At 40.8% G+C, this 21438-nt stretch overlaps 1 protein-coding gene across 7 annotated transcripts in view; it reads right to left on the bottom strand.

Annotated features, from left to right (window-relative positions):
- CACNB2 (calcium voltage-gated channel auxiliary subunit beta 2) overlaps nucleotides 1-19848 on the bottom strand; it is a 343326-nt gene extending 323478 nt beyond the window's left edge. For 2 of the 7 annotated variants that reach the window (XM_011364379.2, XM_011364378.2), the window contains exons 1-2: nucleotides 19704-19832; nucleotides 10613-10705 (exon numbers count right to left, since the gene is read on the bottom strand). In XM_011364379.2, coding sequence (XP_011362681.1) covers nucleotides 10613-10705; nucleotides 19704-19832 — 222 coding nt within the window. Of the gene's footprint in view, nucleotides 1-10612; nucleotides 10706-19268; nucleotides 19320-19703 lie in introns of those variants that run through there. The other 5 variants (XM_023533114.1, XM_011364382.2, XM_011364377.2 and 2 more) reach the window with 4 other exon arrangements.
- Nucleotides 19849-21438: the final 1590 nt, after the last annotated feature.

Here is a 21438-nt window from a genome sequence, read left to right as displayed (position 1 = left end):
CCTAATTTCCTCCCCTCGAACATTTCGTCTCATCCATCAAGGTCCAGCTCAGACACAACCTCCTTGTGACATTCCCTCTACTTCCCCTTGGCAGAACCAATCAGTCCCTTTCCCGTGTACTCCTGAACAATGAATTTTAAAGCACTAATACCGTTAATACTTTAACCTGTCTTTTTTTAATTGAGATCTAGTTGACATACAGCATTGTATTAGTTTGAGGTGTATACGACTTAATGATTTGATACATGTATACATTGTGAAATGACCACGATAAGGCTCATTAACATCCGTCACCATACATAGTTACTAATTTCTTTTCTTTGTGATGAAAGCCTTTAAGATCTATTCTCTTAGCAACTTTTAAGTATACAATACACTATTGCTAACTATAGTTACCGAATTATACATGACATCCCCAGGACTTATCTTAAAACTGGACAGAACCTTGTTATTTTATTCTTCATCTGGCCCAATGCCTGGCAAAGGTGTTACACGTGTTGATGAATAAATGCAGAAATGAATGGATGAGTAAACAAGTAAATGAGGACCAGTCAAGAGAACTTAGGAGAACTTAGGAGAAATAACATCTATCAAAGTCAGAAAGTACATGTGCACTTGGCCTGTTTCCAGTGTAATTTTCATACACACGAATGGTCAGGGAAATTGTTTCACAATAAAGTACAGATATCTTCAAATCCTGAATCCAGAGTTACTTTTCTGCATTGAATAAATAAGACCAAATACTTATGTGTGGGCCTGAAACAACTGAGTTTGATGATCAGGCTACACACACTATTATTTTTTTAACCACTAAAATACAACTTATTACATTCATAGTATATGTCACATCTTCACGATATTTCCAATATCAAGTGCAATAGAGAGAAACTGTGGCAAATGCCAGTAAAACTGTTTTGACCTGTTTTATGGGAATATTGTAAACATCCTCCAAAAGACCATGAGCATGCAGAGTCATCTAATACATACTAAGCAGTTCTTCTTCCCAAAGCGGGTAATCAGATAGGGTAAAGGACAGGGTCTCTTAGTAACCAAAATCCTCATTTTCTCAAACAACTGCTCTCTGTCAAACAAATGGCCTGAGGCAGAGAGAGAATGGCTGATTTTCAACTTATATGACCGCTAATGACTACTTCTACTCAAGGGAAAACCGGAAAAAGTCTGTGAGTCAGCACTGCCAGTTCAAAGGGCTTTGCATAAATTTACTGAAAGAGCCACACTAGGATATTAAGATAACCAGCTGTTTGGGGGCTATAAACCCTCTAACCTTCTTCAGCTTGACATCTGAAGAAAACATACTTATGTTGAGTTTGTACGTGGTTTTATTTTGTCCGTTAAGTCTTAACAGATATTTTTAATGCAAAAGTCTATAATAAGGTGGCCAGTAGAAAATACAGCTTGTGCCTCCCAGCTCTGCAGGACCTGAAGCATCTCTGAAGGGACAGGCAGGCAGGACGCGGCCTCAGGTGTCTGAGTGTGTGAAGTGACTCTTTACCTGCGTTCCTGCGTGGGGCAGACGTTTACCGGGTACCTCTCGTCTAACCCTGTATGGGGTTCCTGGTCTCCCTCACAGAGCTTCTGCCCTTTATCTTAGGATAACCTAGCTTGCTGCCCATTCCCACCCACTTCCTCCTAACCCTATTTATTTTGAAATACTTCAAATCTGTAGAAAAATCTAAAGAGTGGTACAATTCACACCTGTATAATCTTCACTCATGTACTGTGAGCATCTCTTCCTTCATATAGACTTAATACTAAGCAAGTACCCCTCCTGATTCCTCAATGGCACTGAAGCCCCGCCTGAGGCCAGCTCAGCTCTTGGGACCCAACACTCACTCAGCCCAGCTTTCGCCAGTCCTGGCTCAGGTGGCCTTGCACCCACCGTCACCGTCGCCGTCTTTGGCCTAGTGATCTAGGACCAGCAGGCCACTTTTCTCAGATTTTTAGCATAGCTATTGTCTAAAGTCTCTCACTGAGCAACAAGTGTACCGATTTGGTCTAATAAACGCCATGAACTTTGAAGTGTATGAACTTGAGCAAATGCATTAACCTACCAGGGCCTCCGTTCATCACCTCTTATACTGTAGCACCCACCATAATCAGTTGTGTTAGTGATGAAATAAAGTGCTCACTGGAGTGGCTGACACATCATCAGCATTCAATCAACATAAGCTATTACTATCATCTTTACTGATTTCCCAGCCAGTCGACCCATCAGTCCAATTCTTTCATGCCTTTCTTTACCCTAGGGTGCTGCATAACTCCCCAGAGCAAGAGGCTGGGTGCCTTCCGACACTTCCAATGTCATCGCCTGTCCCTCTCTCCACACGCCCTGAATGCACACACACACGGCTCCCCACCATCCCAGGAACACACCATCGACTTCCATTTCCAATTTTATTTTTACTTAAAAATTTTAATTAAAAAAAAATTTTTAATTTAAAATTATTCTTAGGATAAATGCTCAACTGCTTTGTATTCTTACTATTCAGAATAAAACATCACCTCCTTGGGGCTCACACAGGACTTCTGTTGCGGGTTCACAAACGGTCAGTAAATCGCGCCTTAGCTTACACCTTCCCCGGTAGCCACTTCTTAATTTTTTCTTTATGATCCGGTCTGATCCCTCCAACTGCCCCCAGGTAATGGTACTTAATCACGAGCATTAGAATCCCTTAGCAACTGTTTCCAAAATGCACATGCCCGGCCCTCTGATGCTAACAGCACACTAGACTGTCCAATCTCAAACAGAGATTTTTTACTGGACTCCTTAAACACATGCTGCTTTGCATAGAGACATTACTTGAAATAAGACCCTGGAAAGAGTAAACGATGTTCTTCTGTAGGATCCTGACCTTGGTGAACTGGTAAGCACCAGATGAGTCAGCAAGAGATGACGAATGACCTTCGATTCCGTACCCCTGCAAGTAGCTAATACATAGCAGGGTGTTCTGACCCTCCCTATCCCCGCCCCCCACCCGACCCCCATGGCTCTTCTCTTTGCTTCAGGTCTCCTTGCAATTGTCAGAGAGAAAGATTACATGAGGATCTTATTTTCTGATTCTTCTTGGTATTAGATGTCTATAAGCTTGAAGCAGTAACTGGAAGAACTCGAGTTAATAATTCACTGTGAGAAATGCGAGCATAAAAGTTTTAAATAGTAGCTCAAATCTTGATACATATTGAAGGACAGTGATTTAGGCATGTAATTATTTTTTGTAAATGTAACTTTTTAAATATAACACGAAAAGGATGAAAAGCTAAGTCACAGAATACAAACACACACACGTAAACGCACAAATGTGTGTGAATGTGTGTGTGTGTGTGTGTGTGTGTGTGTGTGTGTGTGTGTGTGTGTATTCTTGGCCATCATAAAACTAAGTGCAAAGAATCCGTCTATTGTAGGTTGCAATGGTTTGCATGTCTTCTGTTCACCAGACAAATTATGCTCAAGTATGAACCGGATTCTGGGTTATACTGATGGATTTAATCTTTAAAAGTTCCAAGTCTTTTAAACATTTTATGAACCTCTGAAATATCCTAGGGTACAAGTTATAAAGGCTTTAGGAGAAGATTTTATACTTTGGAGAAAATAAATAATCTAAATAAAATTTTTTATGATAAATAAAATTAAAATGTGTTCATAATGAAGATATTAGTCGAGTATATTAGGTTAATTACAAGAAATTCATGAAGTTATTTTATTTCTGTGTGAATCATATTGACACCTATGGAGAAAGTACACTTTTATTCCTTTCATATTCTGGCAAAAGATGTTTTTCTGTCTTTCAGATATATGTTGGCTTTGGGGTCAATGCTTTTTAGTTTAAGTCTATCTTCATCTAAACCCTTATGGCATAAGAAAAACATTATATACAAAGTAAACATAACAGAGGCACCATCTGTTATGGGTTGAATTGTGTCCCCCCAACCCCCAAAATTTGCATATTAAGGCCCTAACCCCCAGTACCTCAGGATGTCACTTTATTTGGAGACAGAGTTTTTATAGAGGTAATTAAATTAAATGAGGTCATTAGGATGGGCCCTGATCTTATAAGACTGATGTCCTTATAAAAAATTGTAGACAGATACAAATTTGAGAAAACATCATGAGGAGGTAAAAAGAGCAACTTACAAGCCCAGGAGAAGCGGCCTGGACCAGGCCCTTCCCTCCCAGCCTCAGAACAGACCTGCCACCTTGACTTCAGACTTTTAGCCTCTAGGACTTTGAGAAAATAAAATTTTTTGGTGTAGCTACCCAGTCTGTGGGCCTCTGCTACGGCAGCTCTAGCAACTGAATACACCATCTACATTATTTTCCTTTCAAATTAAAAGTTTACCTGTTTGTTTTGGTTGTGAGGTTGGTTTATAAAAAAAAATAAAGCAATTGGTCGTTTTCCAATTTTCAGCTATAACACCTAGACCAAAGAGAAATCAACAAATCTTTTCGTACGAGTAAACATCTGAACAGGAGTAAACTACATGAAAAAGCCTCTGGGTTCAGAGAAAATATTACTTTCCAAGAAAGGAAAACTGATGAGGTCACAATGCCCAGCCTCTCAGACAGGAAGCGGAGGAGAAAGCTGAGTCAAAACAAAGTGTCCTTGCCAGAAGTCCAAACAATCGAGCTGTCCCCTAGGCTCTCCCTTTACCAGGTATCAAGTAAAAGAAAGAACAGAGGCTAGAACTTTTCTACGTACACCAAGGACACAAGAAAATATACGAAGCCAAGATAATTCTCTAAAACTTGATGACAGTTTGGAGAAATGACACAGATGGTGAGATGGTGGCAGAGGACAGAGACTTCCTGAAGATCTTTAGCTACATTTTCCCACTTATGAGTCAATAGAAGATGCTACGAAGCTTCTTCCCTCCTCCTGTGATCATCTTCCTGTTTTTTTTTTTTTTTTCCCTCCGTCATCCTCCAACTCTAAAATAAGCAGATGGTGAAAGGAAGCATGATAAGATCAAGGGCAGGGGTGGGGAGCTCAGTTCCTTTTCTCCACCTCAGGTCTTTGTAATCAACACAGACACTTCGTCACGAATGTGGAATCGTGATGAGCAACACCGGAATACCTCCTTGTTGAACTCACTCATAGCAAATATTTTTGAGACGTAAGCCAACATCTCAAAAAGGACTTCATTAGCATCTGATAATCATCAGACGTGAAGATTTCCAGAAACAAATCAATAAGGAGAGAAGGTGACACTATTTATATCTATAAAAGAGAACAGGGAAGAAAAAACTATTCTTTGGTTTAACCAGACTGTTACTTGGGTATGACACCCATGAAAACCTGAGACACATGAATAATTAACCTAAAGCTAAGTAACTGATCTTCACCAACATTCCTAACAGTTTAGGAGTCAACTGAAATATATATATATTTTTTGCAAATTCAATGTTTAATGAAAGCACATTTTCTTAGTCATACGAATTACTTCCTAGTAGCTCACTTGTAAATGTTCAGTTTATCTACGGGGGCTACTTCAGTCCATAACTTCTAAGATTTTGCATGAATTGGCCAAACAGAAGATGAATAATAATGAGAGAAAATGGGGCATAAGTGCAAAATATATTATAATTTGAAACATATCTGAGAGCCCAAGGAACTACGAACACCTGCAGAAATAATTCCGAGTTTTAAAATGTTATATTTAGGTCAGTGGGAAAATATGTGAAGATAAAATCTGCCTCAATCCACAAAATTGATTTAAATAAACGAGTGGAGACCTTAATGAACCTAGTTTATAGGGTAGGTGTTGCACATACATGAAAACAATCTCAGAATGAGGAAGATTTTATGTATAATCATACATAATACGCCTGTTCTCTCACAAAAACTTAATTTTAAAAAGACATTTTAAAGCTAATTATGTGTTAAAGTACAAAATCTAAAGTTTGTTTTAATATTTTCTAAAGTATATAGGCCTCCTAAAAGAAAAATATTCCTAGTAGTATATAAGTTTATGCTATAAAAAGAACAAGAGACTTCTTTACTGAAAAGCTCAACATTTTTATAGTGATATATTTAAGAAGAGTTCTTAAAAGGTCTCGGAACAGATTCTGCCATTCACAAAATTTAAGCGAATGCCTAATAAGATAGAAAGACATTTACAGGAAATCAGTGGCAATAAATCTACTGCATTATTATTTATAGTTGTGTTTGTGACGAATACAGCATAACAAGGCAACAAGCCAGCATTTAAGGGCTGAAAGATTTATCCAACCTTAAACATATCAGTCTACACAGGCCTGGAGTCTGTAATCATTATCGCAGTTTAATCTGTCTTTGCAAAACAAAACCGAGAAAGAGACTGTGTGTCTCTATGATTAATCATTCATATTTAAAGCCAAATTGAACTAATAAGCGGTCCAAAAAGCTGCACCAAGAACATGGTACTGGAAGACAACGGAATTTGTTTAGAATACCGTGTTCTGAAAGTGTCGTACAGCCTTCTGTTAAATATTTGGTTCATTCCATTCTGTCATTCCGATTTGTATTCTGGAAGCCCTTAGAAGCTACAGGATTACTTTGTTAGAACCACGACATACGATGGTGAGCAAAACCCCAGGTCAGTTGCACAGTTCTTCCCCATGAACTCCCCGAAACAATGGCATTCGAAAATTCCAAAAAAGAGTTGTTGATGCTTAAGGCTCGACTTTCTGCACGAAAGGTACCAGCTGGTACAACAGGGTGACCTAGAAAACTTCTCCAGAGAAACAGTTTGTGAGCCCTGGCCATACATACATGGCAGAGCCTCTAGCAGAGCTCAGAATGAAAGTTGCCATGTTGTGGGAATCATCGAAATAAAGCAAACTGGCTGTAATCCCCTTAGCATTTGGTGTTTCGTCTTAAGAACTCTGCCAGGTACATAAACGTAGCCGGAGAGAACACACGTCTTTAAGAAAATGAAGAAATGTTTAAAAAAACACAAGAGAGAAGAGAACTGGGCTGACCCAATGGTCACAGACACTCCCCTCCCTGCCCCACCACGAGCTGCTGTAGCTTTGATGACCAGCACTCGTTTGCAGATGTACATAGTTTTCCCCGACCTTGGAACTACCAAAGAATTTACACAGTGGTTCTTGCACAACCTCTTGAAAAAGAACAGCACGAATGTTCTAGCCTGCAATGCCAGGCGGGCCTCGTTACTCCCATCCACCTATTTTTCTTGCAGTACATTAATTTGCTTGGTTAGGGTCCGGTGCTCAGATAAACTACTAGTTCTCATTCCCTCCCTCTTCATACAACACACCTCAGGGCTTTTAGTTATTTGTGTATTCGATGAAGTTAGGAGGAAAGAGCTAAATTATACAGAAACTTGATTTTCTAAATAGACAAAATTTACGTGAGGCACAAAATGCAAAAGGTTTTAAGAATGGCAGCTTTTCCAGGTTTAGTATGATATATGAAGTTCTCTTATTGATGTATCTGTTCATAGCGCAGAGCCAGAGAGTACAAAGGGTTCATACTAGACTTGAAGACAATCTCGATATCGTAATTATCTTAGAAACAAATCTAAGATAACCATAGCTTTATGTATTAACTAGCTTTTAGTACATAACTGGTTTGAATAATCTTCATTAATTCTAATTAGGGGACCTGGAAGTCCTGTTTAACACTTTCTGCCCCTTAATAAATCAAAATTAACATACCTATTTACAAAGCAAAGCCTTAATGAACTGCAAACCCATTTCTAAAGAGGCCTAACAGGGAACTGGTGCTGTATGGGCACCCAGCTTCACCTGGATTCGCCAGAGAGGATGATCCGTGGACCCCGTCAGCCTCAGTCAGGCCTCGGCATCGAAGAGCATGATGCTCCAGGTGGCTGATTTCACTTACAAGTTTAAAAAAAAAAAAGGACTTTCAGGATTCAAAGAAGTGCTTTTTGACTCTTGCAGGAAGAAGGAAAAAATAAAAACTCCCTACTTCTCATTACCAATAAGAGTGGCAGAGCATGCTGGAAGGGTGACAGAAACTGGGCATCTAACAACTTTTGATGAAAGTAAGGGTGTGATGTTTTTGATTGGTTTGGGGGGTTCTCGTTTTCTTGTTTGTTTTTAAATCACAATGCCTAGGGAAGATTTATAATGCTAAAGACATCCTACCTTCCTCGGAATAAAGAAGGTTCAAAGAAGACTAACTTTGTATACATTCATGCTAAAAACACTCGTGAAGATCTTCCTATGAGTCTTCCTCAGCTGGGGGGTTTGAAAGAAGAACGCAAAGCAATACAGACGAACCTCATTTCCTTGTGCTTTGCTTTGTTGCGCCCCGCAGATATTGCGTTTTTACAAATCGAAGGCAAGACCCGCCCCCAGCAAAAAGATTGTGATTTGCTTTATTGCGGCGCTGTGCAACCAAATCTGCAATATCTCTAAGGTACGCCTGTATACTGACACAAATCACTTGCTTAAAAAAAAAAAAAAAAACCACCGACGATAAAGGGAAAACACTTAAAAGGGATCCTTTCAAATTATTTACTCTAACATATGCTTACCGTTACTCTCTACCGTGCATGTCTGCAAATACTCTGACAAAACTATAATTATTTAACTGCGTCATGGTTGCTTTCGCCTATTTTCAAATGTTAGCAAAATATGAATGCCGTTTTAACAGAATAGAGACTACATGCCAAAGTAAAATACGGTGTTTAACTTAGCATTCTTGCCAAAGACACTGGTCTTTCTTCTGTGACAGAAATGAGCTGGCACTTCCAGGGTCTTGATGCCCGCGTCATCATTAGCCCAGATCCATGCCATGCCAAGCCATTCATTTTACGGAGCTTCAGAAATGAGCCTTTAGGATAGGTTATTTATTTATTTTTGTCTCCTTACTTGCTCACACGTCTGGGCAATATATATCTAAATTTACATTAAGTAGCCTAGTATTTTGTGTGTTAAGCACAGAATCTCATATACATCATCAAGAATGCGACATCAAAGGACATTATGAAGACAAACACATCCGGTTCACTTATACGCAATGTGGCAATCCCTCCTAGCCTTAGAAATTAAGTTCTCAAAACTCCATGAAAGGGGACTTCACAGCAAAGACACAATTGGAAAATGGGGTCTGGAGGTTGTCTTTAAATGACTTTTTGATAGCGCTAAAACGAGCAACAGTGAGCTCTCTACTGTTCACTTCTATTCACAATATCTTGCTCACTTGAAACGTATCAGCGCTTCTGCCCGTGCAATTTCGACAAGCTGCTTATCATTCTGTGTGGCTGAGCCGCAGCTACTACCTGTCCTAAGAAGCTTATTTGTTTCTGCTTCAGGTCCCCTGATGTTCAGCCCTGAGATGACTACACAAAGTGGTGGATTCTAGCTGTCCAGGTTCCATGTCCTCATCCCAGAGGCGGAATAAAGATGGATGCTTGAAATGGAAAAGGACTTAGGTAACTTTCCTTTAACAGACTCACCTAAGTCACCGCCCCCAAGGTCCTTCACTCACACACAGGACCACGATGCTGGAATGCTGCCCGCAACATCAGGCAGAATTCCGACACCATTAGAACATACCTCCGGGGTTGGGCCTCGCTTGGCTTCAACTTCCTTTTTCTTTCTAAATGTTTCTTAGCAATAAAAAAAGAGAAAGGAAAGAAAAACTCTGCTCCTTCTTAACCAACTCCTTTTCGGAAAACTGAAACAATTCCCAACTGGCACCGACCAGAACCAAAACTTTTCCAGGTGCCTGTAAAGTATTCGGACATACCTTTGGCGCACTTGACATTGCTAGCGGAGAACTAGTGGCCGGAGAGGGATCATCCTCCATCTGCATCGGGAGAGCAGAGTAAGGAGGCGGCAACCAGCCAAGCATAAAAGCCCCCACGGCTGCAGCAGGTGAACAAGTTCAAGCTCAACTGCTGCCAACTAACAGCGGAGGAGAAACGTGGGGAAAGGGTTACAGGAAGCACGGGGGGAATGTAGCTTTCTTCCCAAAAGAAATGGAGCAGCTTTTCCAGTTGGCAACTGCTATTTGGGGAGCGAGCTCTCACCAATTCGAGATTATTTATGAGCACGGTGACCAGAACTCGGGGGTCTTTCAGCCAGGAAAGCAGATTCTCTCTAGGACTCTCCTCCCGAATTTCCTCTCCACCAAGAAGTGTTGATGAGGAGACGCACTCACCTATACCTGATGAGACCTTAGGCTCCACCTGGAGGCTATATTCCCCTCAGAGATCTGGCTGCCCATGTTTTTCGCCAGGAAACCCAAGTCCTTCTTATTATACCAACTTCACAGACTGTGGTATGGAGGCCCACTGCCTGCCCCACCCCTGGCCTCCAAAACCTGTAATCATCTCTGATAGAACTCGCTCATTCTGTTATGAAGAAATCCTTCGTCAGGAAGCTTCCACTTCCCTCCCTTAACTTGCCAGGAAAGAGTGTAATTATTACTCACAGTCTCGCTTAAAATTTAAACATTTTAATCGTGACATTAAACGGTACACTTTTCACTCCAACTAAACGTAAACACAATGATATTGTATCAGCCTTAAAGATAACAGTGTAAAATGACCTTTTAAAAAAAAAATCTAAGTTCATTTTAATATACTTCTCAAACTATGAATTTAAGAGCTCCCTTACCTGACGGACAAAACTATTTGAGGTAGTGTCAGATGACGTGCTCCCATCGGATCCTTTAAATCTGTTTTTCCTCCTAGCTCCTTTTCCGTATGACTAAAAAAGGGAAAAAAAAGAAGAAGAAAGTAAGATTATTGTTAGAACCTCTCACAGGAACCTAGGCCTAGTTCTAGAAAATGTCAAAGACCAAAATAAGGAGTGAATTGCCATCATCTGGGCATTATTAGAAAGTTACTATTGGAGAAGTCACAAATATCTATTTCAAATCAGTGTGTGCATACAGAGAAACTTCTAGAAATATTTAATAATTGAATGAAAAGCACTTAATACTTAAAACAATTAATGCTGTTAGCATATCTGTGGTCAAGAGGCAAAATACACTAAAGACGAAGCATTTAAAAATAAGCATTTCAGTGCAGGAGGGACTGAGGCGGCAGCAGTAAGGTGACAGGAAAGGTAGGTAACTTGTCAACAGATTGACAACAGATTGTCAATGTAATAGATTCATGCATAATGAAATACTGTTATCCAGCAGCGCTGAGCATCCATTTTATTTGCTTCTTTTTCATGTTTTAATATGTAATTCCACAGGTATTCACATATGGGATTGGTCCTGCATATGGTAGCTGAAGGACATTTTGCAACATGAAGTCTGATTACCTTTAAATTTATATAGAAATGTAGGTCTAGATGGCGCATGAAGGAAGCATGGTGCCAGTTCCTCGTCTTACTGTGCAGATGTAGAGACTGCTTTGGTGAAAAAGCTACCTCAGTGGTAGTGAATTACATGAAATTAACATACTTTGTAAAATGTTCTGGCCCGTGGTTGTAATGTGGTGTGAAGATCTTGCTTTTTAACAACTTAGTGATTTTGCTAAAAAGGCAAGAAAAATAAATTTTAGGGACTAATTTAAAAAAATGAAAAAATAACCAGTTAAGAACAGGATGTTAAAGGTTAGACAATTTGTTTTCCTAATAGGATTGGGCCAAACAAACATCTGCAACTGGCTTTTACTAACTCTATCTACAGTTTACACCAGGAGCACTAAGAATAAACTATGCATCAATCGATGTTTAGTTCTAGGCACACATAAAGTTAATGTGAATATCGAAAGTTAAAATATAAGTGAAAAACAGCTCACCACTGAGCTTTACAGTTAAGTGCACGTAGGCTGGGATCCTACTGCAGCAAACCCTGAACAAATTTTCTAACCTCTCCAACCATCAGTCTTCTTCTTAAAATGGGAATATTAATGCTTACGTTGCAGAGTTAAGTATTAAATAAAATAATGTATTTCATAGCATTTAGTATATAAGACCTAGCACATGGTAAAAACTCAATATATTATTCAAAATATTAACTTCTTCATGCCTTAGTACTATTATAGCAAATCCCCATTCATTATAGATTGTATTTATTAAAAGCCAAAATAAATAGATATGCTTAATTACACCACATTAGGGCTGGAAGGGTGTGGGGAAATTAGGCTAAAGTATGTAATACATTTAGAATGATTAGGCTCACAGAGACTTCATTAGGTTGTTGGAATTTACAAAATTTGCTTTTTCAAAAACACCACGTTCAGGTTTTGAAAATGCTACTTTGCTACATTCTGCATATTGAGATGGTTTTCATTAAAATGGAAATATCTTACAAACCATAATATACATGGCACTTAGGCAAGCTGAAATCCATTACAGTACAAACATTTGTGTTATGGGTAATTTAGATGCATTTGCAGTCTAAAGTGAAAGGGTGGTATAATCCTAAAACAACAACAAAAAATGTCCTTAAATATATTTGTTCCCTTCCAAGTATCTAAGGGATTTATATAATACAAATGTGTTTCCATGGCATTTAATTAACTCTCAACTTCGTAAAAGGAAAGATCATCTAGACTGGGCTTTCATAATGTATTATACAAGCTTCTCTTCACCTAACAGCTTATTCTTCTTACTTGCGTAAACATTATTCAGTAAACTGTTGAAAAATAACATTCTTTCAACAACATTCTTCCTTTTCCAATTATTATGTAAAGATTGGGACAGAAGTGTCTTCCAAGGCCTAAGAACACTAAAATAAAGTATGAAAATTTCCTTAAATAAAAAAAACAAAAAAACTTTACATTATTCCATATGGAAAAACACTCATGACCCTGAAAGCGTTTTTGGACCTAACATGTTTCTTTCTGGGGTGGGGGCAAATCTATGTTAAATATACTATCTACTTTCATGAGGAGCATAAATCATCCTTGAGAACTAAGACAAAATCTAATCCCATCCCATTATCACGTGTCTTTTCAGTACCACGTTGAAATGGGTGGAAAGAGTATCTTTGAAACTCTGTCATTGCCATTTGTTTCAGATTTTTAATGATAAGTACATTTTACTAGTCAGCTGCTTTAGTGTGTGAGCTTTTTCATGGCTGTTCACAATTGCACAACAGGCACTGTGAGAACCACACAATATTTAAGACATTCAGTCCCAAGGGAGGCTGCAGTTCTCTGCAAGAAATTAAATACACTTTAAAAATCACATCCATTTTTCTAGGCCCCTGGGAATACTGTTCGTAAACACTATTTCAGGTGTAGTTAGCTACTTATGCAATGTATTTACACTGGATTATTACAGATTTCAACTGAGACACAGTTTGCATACTGAAAAAAAAACAATGACACACTGAATCACTTGAAAACTGGTGATAGTTTTGAGAAAAATATATCATCCTTCAATCGCTTAAATTTATGAGATGATTCATTCAAAGCATTAACTTGTTCATGACTAAATAGTGTTATAGCATACCTCTATTCATTATAGGTCATATTTATTAAAAGCCAAAATAAATAGATATGCTTAATTATACCTCTATTCTGTTCTTTTACTAATTTTAAATTACTTTTAGTAATTTCTCTTCCATAGTCTCCTTTTTCAAACTTTTAACTAAAGAGTCACTACTCAATGACAAGTTATTTTTATAACAATATCCAGAATCCAGGAAAAAACTTAAAGCACCTTTTGGAAAACTAATAGTCCATTATTATGTACTTTAAAAAATGTTAGCGAAAATTTATACCACCATTACAAAACGAGGTTTCCTTTAATTCCATGCATATTTAAAATTAAGTCCATCTTGCTGGAATAACGTGTTTTTTGGTTACTCTAAGTCTTTGAAAATAGGATTAGAGTGTTTCACCTATAGGAATTAAAAGAAAAAAGAAAAAATAAAGAAAAAGTAAGACCGAACCTCCCCGAAATGGAAAAATACATGAAAGATTAAGTATTCAAAGATTTACTTGATTAAATTTGGAAGTCTAGTTTTTTAGTTAAGGTGCTACTTACTTCATATGAAACTACTTTTATAACCAATAGCTTCCTAAACATTTTTTTTAGCAACACTGAATATTGAGCACCTGATATATGAAACAGTTAACACTCAGAGCCTCACAGATTTCAGGAACTAAAAGAGTAAGAAAAACAGGGTTGGCTAGAGAGCAAAGTGTAATCCATAATACTCTCCCTGACACATGCAGACCCTAAGTCCTTCTTGGAACAATCTGAAAAAAATCACTAATTTCCATTTATTGCCTATTATTAATATTCAGCTTAATTAAACCAAATTATGTCGCCATAGCAAAAAGGAAACTATATATTTAAATTCCTTTACTTCTCCTAAAACATCAATCAAGTAAATTTTCAGAAACTATAGAAAAAATTAAGAAATGTACACAAATATATAAACGATGTATTAAAAAGATATCCAGCATTCATCATGACATTAATATCCCCTTCATGTGAATGAATGTCTTCTTTGATACAAAACAACTTTCTAAATTGAACTGTAGTCTCAAAATCAGCAACTAAATGCTCACATTTTCACAGGTAATTGAAATCAAAGCGCTTACGATTGAAGTAGACAGTAGTAGTTAATTATAGAAGTTGCCAGTTAAGTGGAGATTTCAGCCCTGCTCTACATGCAAAGTTGGCCTGGCAGCCCCTGGGGGTAGCTTTAAGGATGATGTCACTTCTGTGATTGATGGATATGGTGACAGTTTGCCTATCTATAAACTGCTCCCCATGAGCATAAATGCTGATGCCTGAAATTCGTTTCATACCTCTCGATTCGCATTGTTGAATATCTATCCCTTTGACCTGAGGACTTGCCTGATTTTCTGGTCCAAAGCGAACAAAGCCAGAACTATCCATAGAAGAATCAGACATAAAATCTCATTCTCTGATAGCTTAGTATAAACAAGGTGAAAGTCAGACCTTTCACTAGGAGAGAAGTATAACTCCCTAGAAAAAGAGAAACAAACATAAGTTGTTTTCTATATGATCAGTTTACACAAAAGCAGAAAGGAATCAAGAGGCTGTGTACATAAAGCTCTTCTGGGCATCTGGCAGGTAGAGAAGGGAAGAGGGACGAGGCCAGGAAGCAGAGAAATGCCTAGTGGGGAAGTGCAGGGGCAGAAAAGGAAGGAGAAGGCGAGGGACCAACCTTGCCCTTGTCACCATCTACCTCCAGCCAGGCTGGGAAAGAACTCCGAGACAGAACCAGTTACTCGAAGTAGTGTCATCATTAATTTTAACTCCCTGTAATTGTGAAAGGAAGTGTATGCCAGATACTATTTGCAAGATAAAGATACGTCCCACAGTCACGAAATTAAAGAATGCCACCGCCTCCCTCTTCCGTGTTTCTTGAAAAGACCGAGGCTACACACTGTATAACTCAAAGGAATTAAATGCAATAACAAGTAAACTAAGTCTTTATATAAAAAAGAAAGACAAAAAGACAAAACATGAAACTACGAGATTAACTTAACCTCAAATCATTCAAATTGTAAGATATTATATTTCACATTTTAAAGCACACTCAGAAATTCTGACTGGTGTGCTTTTAAATGTCTCCCATGCCACATCAGAACAAAACTACTATTCAGGAGAAAACTGATGAGGGTTTGGAGTGAAGGTTTTAGCAAAACATAAAACATAGGATCTATGACCATTATGTTTGAAGACTGCAAAAGGCTAGGTTGTACCTTGGGCCTAAGAATGTTTCTGGAAAATTCTACTGGCATGGTTCAAGAGCCACAGGAGCATGGCTGCTGCTCTTTTTAGATAAAGCTCCTTGCTACAGATTCAGGGTGTTGCCATTCCCAGGCTGTATGACTGCAGCATGCTTGAAAAGCATCTGGCAAACTCAGCTGGGGTGCAACCAGCTGGGTTCTGTTGCTAGGTGCAAAACAAACAGGCCCTCTGGTTACTGTCTGTTCATTTTCAGGTGTGACTGGAGGTTCCGCTTACAATCTCTTTGAAGCCTCGAGTGCTAAGATACTGCTCTTCTTTCTGGTGTACTTCCTCCCCTGTCACCATCCTAGTCTCAATCCCACTTACCTACTGCCTTCATCCATCGACCTTCCGACACCATCAATTCAACTCCCGGGAAAATTATCAGTGCTATAGTTTAGAATAATGCTGTCCAGTAGGAATCTAATACAAGCCACATATGTAATTGAAATTTTCTAGTAGCCATATTTAAAGGTAAATGGCGACCGGTGGCATTAATATTGATAATGTATTTTATTTAAGTCGATATATCCAAAATATTATCATTGCAACATGTGATCATATAAAAATTACTAACAAGATGTTGGATATTCCTTATTTCATAATAAGTCTCTGAAGACTGATGTGTATTTTACATTTATAGCTCTTTTTAGTTCAGATTAGCCACAATTCAAGTGCTCAGAAGAAGCCACATGCGGCCAGTGGCTGCCGTAGTGGACAGTGCAGATTTAAAGCTTTGGAGGGAGAGTTCTAAATTAGTGCCTTGACTTTGAAGGTAGATTGCGTCCAAGTTCACAGTGAAACTGCATAACAGGTTACCTAAAGAGCGATGCAATTTGCTTACATCAGAACTTTCAAGAAGGCGCTCTAACTTCAAGTTCTTGAAAGTTCTGATATAAGCAAATTGCATCGCTCTTGCTTCTCGTGTGAGGCGTTGGAATGTATGAAGTTTCCCCCTCCCCAGCAGGGTTATTGACATAGAAAAGGAAAATGAACAGAGTCTGTGAATCTGTGTCTTCTGCTTTGTTCATACAGAACTTGCAATATAATCCAGAGGTAAAATAGAAAGGATTTTAAAACCAATGATGGCTTGGAGGTACCACTGCAAATGAAAATTCCATTTCTAAGTAGAATTACGACTACTCAGTGTCACAAAAAAAGGGGGATGCTCCTGAGATGGCATCTTTCCTTGATCAGTTTTACTGCTGGCCTGTCCTGCCCAGAGACAGAAAAGATGCCTTTGCCAAGTGTTAACCACCGCCTGATGCCGTAATTTATTAGATAAAAAATACACGAAGCAATATTTCCCCTCGAATAATGGATATGATATGAACACAATTCAAGGAAGATCGCTTTCATTTTTTGGAAGGTAGAGAAAGCAAATGCTGATGCAGCTGAATGTATCTCCTCTCACCTGCTTATAACATCCATTCCTCCCTTTCTACTTTCTCTCACGTATCTATACGATTGCTTGCCAATTCCTGTGGACTGAGTCTCTGCAATGTCTCATGCATAGATCTATCATATCCATTATCTTTTCTCTTTCTCTAGTTTAGGCCTATGACTTGGTGTCCAAACTGTTCTATCAATCTCCCTTCTGGTAGCTCCTCTTCTGGATGCCTCAGACTCCAAATTATCCTATAGAGCCTTCAGCCTAAAGAGGTGACTCTTCGGAATGAGCTGTTACGGCTCCTTTGTTGAACTCCATCCATGGTTCTCTATTGTTTAATACACTGCACTGTTCAAAGCCTCCAAGATGTGGCCTTGAATTGCCTTGTCAGTCTTATGCCTCCCTCTCTGCCTAATCCGTACCTTTCCACACCCTTTTCAAACTCGGGATCTCAAATGTCTGCTTTAAGACCTCTAACTTCGGTGCCTTTGCTTCCTGTATCATTAGCTCCCTATCACCTCTCTGAAAATCTTGAAATCTGAGCCACCCTCAAGTCTCTTCCCAAATGCCACCTCTTCTATGAAACCCTTACAGATTGCTCCGCGTAGAATATTTGTGATCTTTACTTCTTGAAAATCATTTCAGATTCAGGACTTCTCCCACAGTCCCATGCCTTACGAGCTTCACACTTGCAGCTACTGGAATATAAGTTCTTTTAAAGGCAGAAATTGTGTCTTCTCACATCTGAATCATTTCCACATTGCAACTGTACAATAAATATTTGTTGACGTACGTTTAACTACATAAATCACTAAATAAATTATCTCTTATCTGAATGCAGTCATGCTTTCCGTCAGCCCTAACTTTGATCTCCAGAAATTCAGGAACTCTATTTTTATCATAAGAATAAAAACTTCTTTTTAAAATCCCTGAAGGAAGATCAAAGAGAAAAAAAGGTCTAAAAGTTCTTTCCTCCTCTATCAATATTCAAGACCATCATCCCAGAATAAGCATCTTGGAGGTCTCATCTAACCCGGTAAGTGACGAGATAAAATCAGAAGTCTAGAACAAAGGTGGCATGCGTTAGTAAGAATTCAGTTCATCTGGCTGAAGCTACATGTTAAGGTAGGTGGTTAGTTACATGTCCGCACCCTGGCTGTACGGCCAAATATCTAGCTGTCTTACTGTTACGGAAGAAATGGATTTCTGATGATACAAGTTCTTGGTTTCTGTATGCTTCCTCTATCTCAAATCAAAGTGAGTTATGTGTTTTAAGTTAGCAGTGCGTTTTCCCAGTGGTAAAAGAAAGTTCGAAAAAGCCCCACGATCATGACACTGGAACCATCATTATTAACAGAATCAAAATATCTGGAGCAGTCAATGTGCACCACCTTTCAAAAGCACAGTAGCAACAAAACATTTGTAACTCTAATTACATCTCCCATCCCTGCCCCCTCCCCGTTGCTACAGTAAATAACACTCTAACGCTTTCTCCCTTGAGCTTATGTAAATATAAAATATATAAATCATATATTTTATGTAAGTAGAAAAATATATGATCTTACCACAATTTACAATCTAGCAAATGGAGGCCTGAAATCAACAAGATAAGCAGAGAAGAGACTTTTTCTCCAAAATGATGCTTAAAACGTAACCCTAACCCTTTCACATACATCACTCACCAAGCAGCCCACAGCTGGGAGTCTTAAGTCATTTCCCTGCTGGGATAAAAGTTGAGAGACTCCTTGCCACAGCTGAGACCTGAGGTGTCTGTAATCTATACCGTACCTGCCAAAGCCTTACGTAAAAGCCACCTTCTCATTGCCCGGCGCCTACAACTGACATCTCCTATGTCACAACAGCAGCAAACCGGAATTTTTCCAGAAACCGCTAATACTCATCGGAGAAAAAGGTGGTCCTGGAGCTCTCTGAAATGGCTCACATTTCCGGAAAAAGAAAAAACTTTCACGTTCCTAGCTCGCTTTCTTAACGGAAAGGAACGAGAGAGGTCCAGGCAAACCTGGGCAAGTGCAGGGAAGGGGGAGCTGAGCTGTCAAGGCGGCGTAATTCCCAGGTGCGGAAGGCAGCAGGGCTGATGCCAGGAGACGGGGGCCCACCCCGACCCCCACCCCGGCTCGGCGCTCATCCGGGGGGTCTGCGTGGGAGCTGCGGGAAGCGGAGCCCCTCCCGCCCCCCAGGACTCACGATCTTGAGCAGGTCCAGTCCGCTCGCCTGGTTCATGTCTCTCCATGTGCCTCTCCCGGGAAGGGGCGAGGAGGGCGGACCAGAGGTGCCCGGGTGTGTGTGTGTGGGGAGGGCAGCCTTGGGATCCCGAGGGGGAGCGGGGAGTCGCCCCAGCCCCTTCACACCGGTTTTTCAGAAGCAGAATAAAAAAAATAAAATAAAATAAAATGGAAGCCGGAGAAGAGCCAGGGCAAGGCGAGCAGGGGCAGGGTCACTGAGGCCAGGAGAGGAGAGCGGGTGGCAGCGGGCGAGGGCGGGAAGCAGGAGGTGGCGGAGGAGACCCAGGCGGGAGGGAGCGGCGCGGCGAGCGATGCCGGCAGAGGCGGCACGGGGCGCGAAGGAGGTCTGCGCCCCGGCGGCTCACAAAGGAAGGAGAAGGCGCGGCGCTAATGCTACCTGTGCGGCCGCTGCGAGCGCCCCCGCGGGCGCCGCGTTCTCCAGCAGTTCCATCTGGAGCTCCTGCGCCACCGCCGCCGCCGCCGCCGCCGCTGTGGGAGGCGACTTGGACATATCGCTTTGGACCATTGGCGAAAAGTCAGCTCCAAGCAGCCTCCGGGCCCCTCGTGGCAGGTCCCCTCCTCCCCTCCTGGTGGTGCGGCGCTCGCCGGCAGTCAGGGCGCGGGGCTGGGCCGGGCCATTTGGAAAAGCGACGGGACAGGCAGGGGCTCCTGGAAGTGGCCGGGGAGAGGGAGAGGGGCTCCTCCGCCGCGGGGCCGGGGCCGGGAAGAGCGAGCGCAGAGCGGCGGCGCGGGGCAGGTCCTCGCCGAGAGGGAGGGAGCTTAGCAGGGCGCGAGCCCAGGGGGAGGCGCATCGGAGAGCAAGAGTGACACGGCCCGAGAAGCCGAAAAGTTCCCCGCGGGAGGCGCAGGCCGCGTGGGGCCCGCCCGGCCGCTGCGCGTCGCCGTGGCACGCGCGCTGGAAAGTTTTCAAAGCCACGAAAGCGCGGCCTGGCGCCCGGGAGCTGCCTTCCTCGGGCTGCGCAGCTCGGCTCTCTCAGCTACCGAACCAGCACGCGGGGACCGCACGAGCCTGCGGACGCCAACAGGTCGCTCCCTTTGGAGATCCGGAGGCTCTGTGCCTCAGTTGAACGTCTGAAACCTGTGAAGGCCTCGGGAGGCCCCAGAGAGCAAGTGTCCGCAAACGATATCCCGCCCGCAGTTGAAGGCACTTGAAGATGCCAGTAATAGGAGGCAGAAAAGAATTGAGGCTGATGACCTGAGGACGGTGGACCTACCCGCGTGGAATCTGCAGCTGGCTTCTCCATGAGGTCCAGACTCACCTCCTCCAAACCTGAGGGCGAAAGTTTTCCTTTTTTTTGACTCCCGTTTGTCTTCATCTGTGCTAAATGGCACTACTGATTCACAGAATTGGACTTTTTCCATAGTGTCGATAAGTCCTAGTATCACATTTTGGACCAAATAAGTCCTTCCTTAAGATCTAGAACTCTTGATAAGAAAGTAGTGGCCTTAGCAAGAATGTTTCATTTACAGCACATTCCATTCAGCTGTTCGTAATCACACACGTTTTTCTATTAGAGGGTACCTTTTATTTCAATAACTTTTACTACAGTAGAACTCTGCACAAGAACAAGTTTTGTGGGCATCCGCATTGTTCTGTAACAATAGTTTTGTATACTGAAATAGATATACAGAAATTTACTACAATAGGCTTCAACTGTCTTTTATATTTTGCCACAGCATATTGAATTATCATAGGGTATAGTATTTGTTCTTCTCAAAATAAACATAGGTATTTTAAACCTATCTCCATCCCATCCCAGTTCTAGTCAGGCTTAAAGAATGGGTCTTGGTATGGTTAAGGAATGAAGCATATCCAAAGTGTCACTGACTTTCCTAATCTTTGGTGTTAAACTTGTCGTTTTTATTTAAGTGTGACTGAATGTTAAACAGAAGCACTGATGTATGGGTTTCTAATAAGAAGAATATAAATGATAGTGACGTTTTGAAAAGCGATAGACTGGGAATATGGTGGGTGGCCAGCCTGCAAAGGATAAGGATGGATGGCCACCCTCTACTTTGTAAGGCATGGCTGGGAGTCTCTCTAAAACCCTAAGATGAGAAAAAAAAAAAATTAATAAAAATCAGCAGTTCTTTCATGTGTGTACATGTGT

Source organism: Pteropus vampyrus, unplaced genomic scaffold, assembly GCF_000151845.1.
Source record: "Pteropus vampyrus isolate Shadow unplaced genomic scaffold, Pvam_2.0 Scaffold96, whole genome shotgun sequence".
Classification (NCBI taxonomy): domain Eukaryota; kingdom Metazoa; phylum Chordata; class Mammalia; order Chiroptera; family Pteropodidae; genus Pteropus; species Pteropus vampyrus.
The sequence above is the reverse complement of the archived record's forward strand: the minus strand, read 5'-3'. Positions and strand labels throughout refer to the sequence as shown.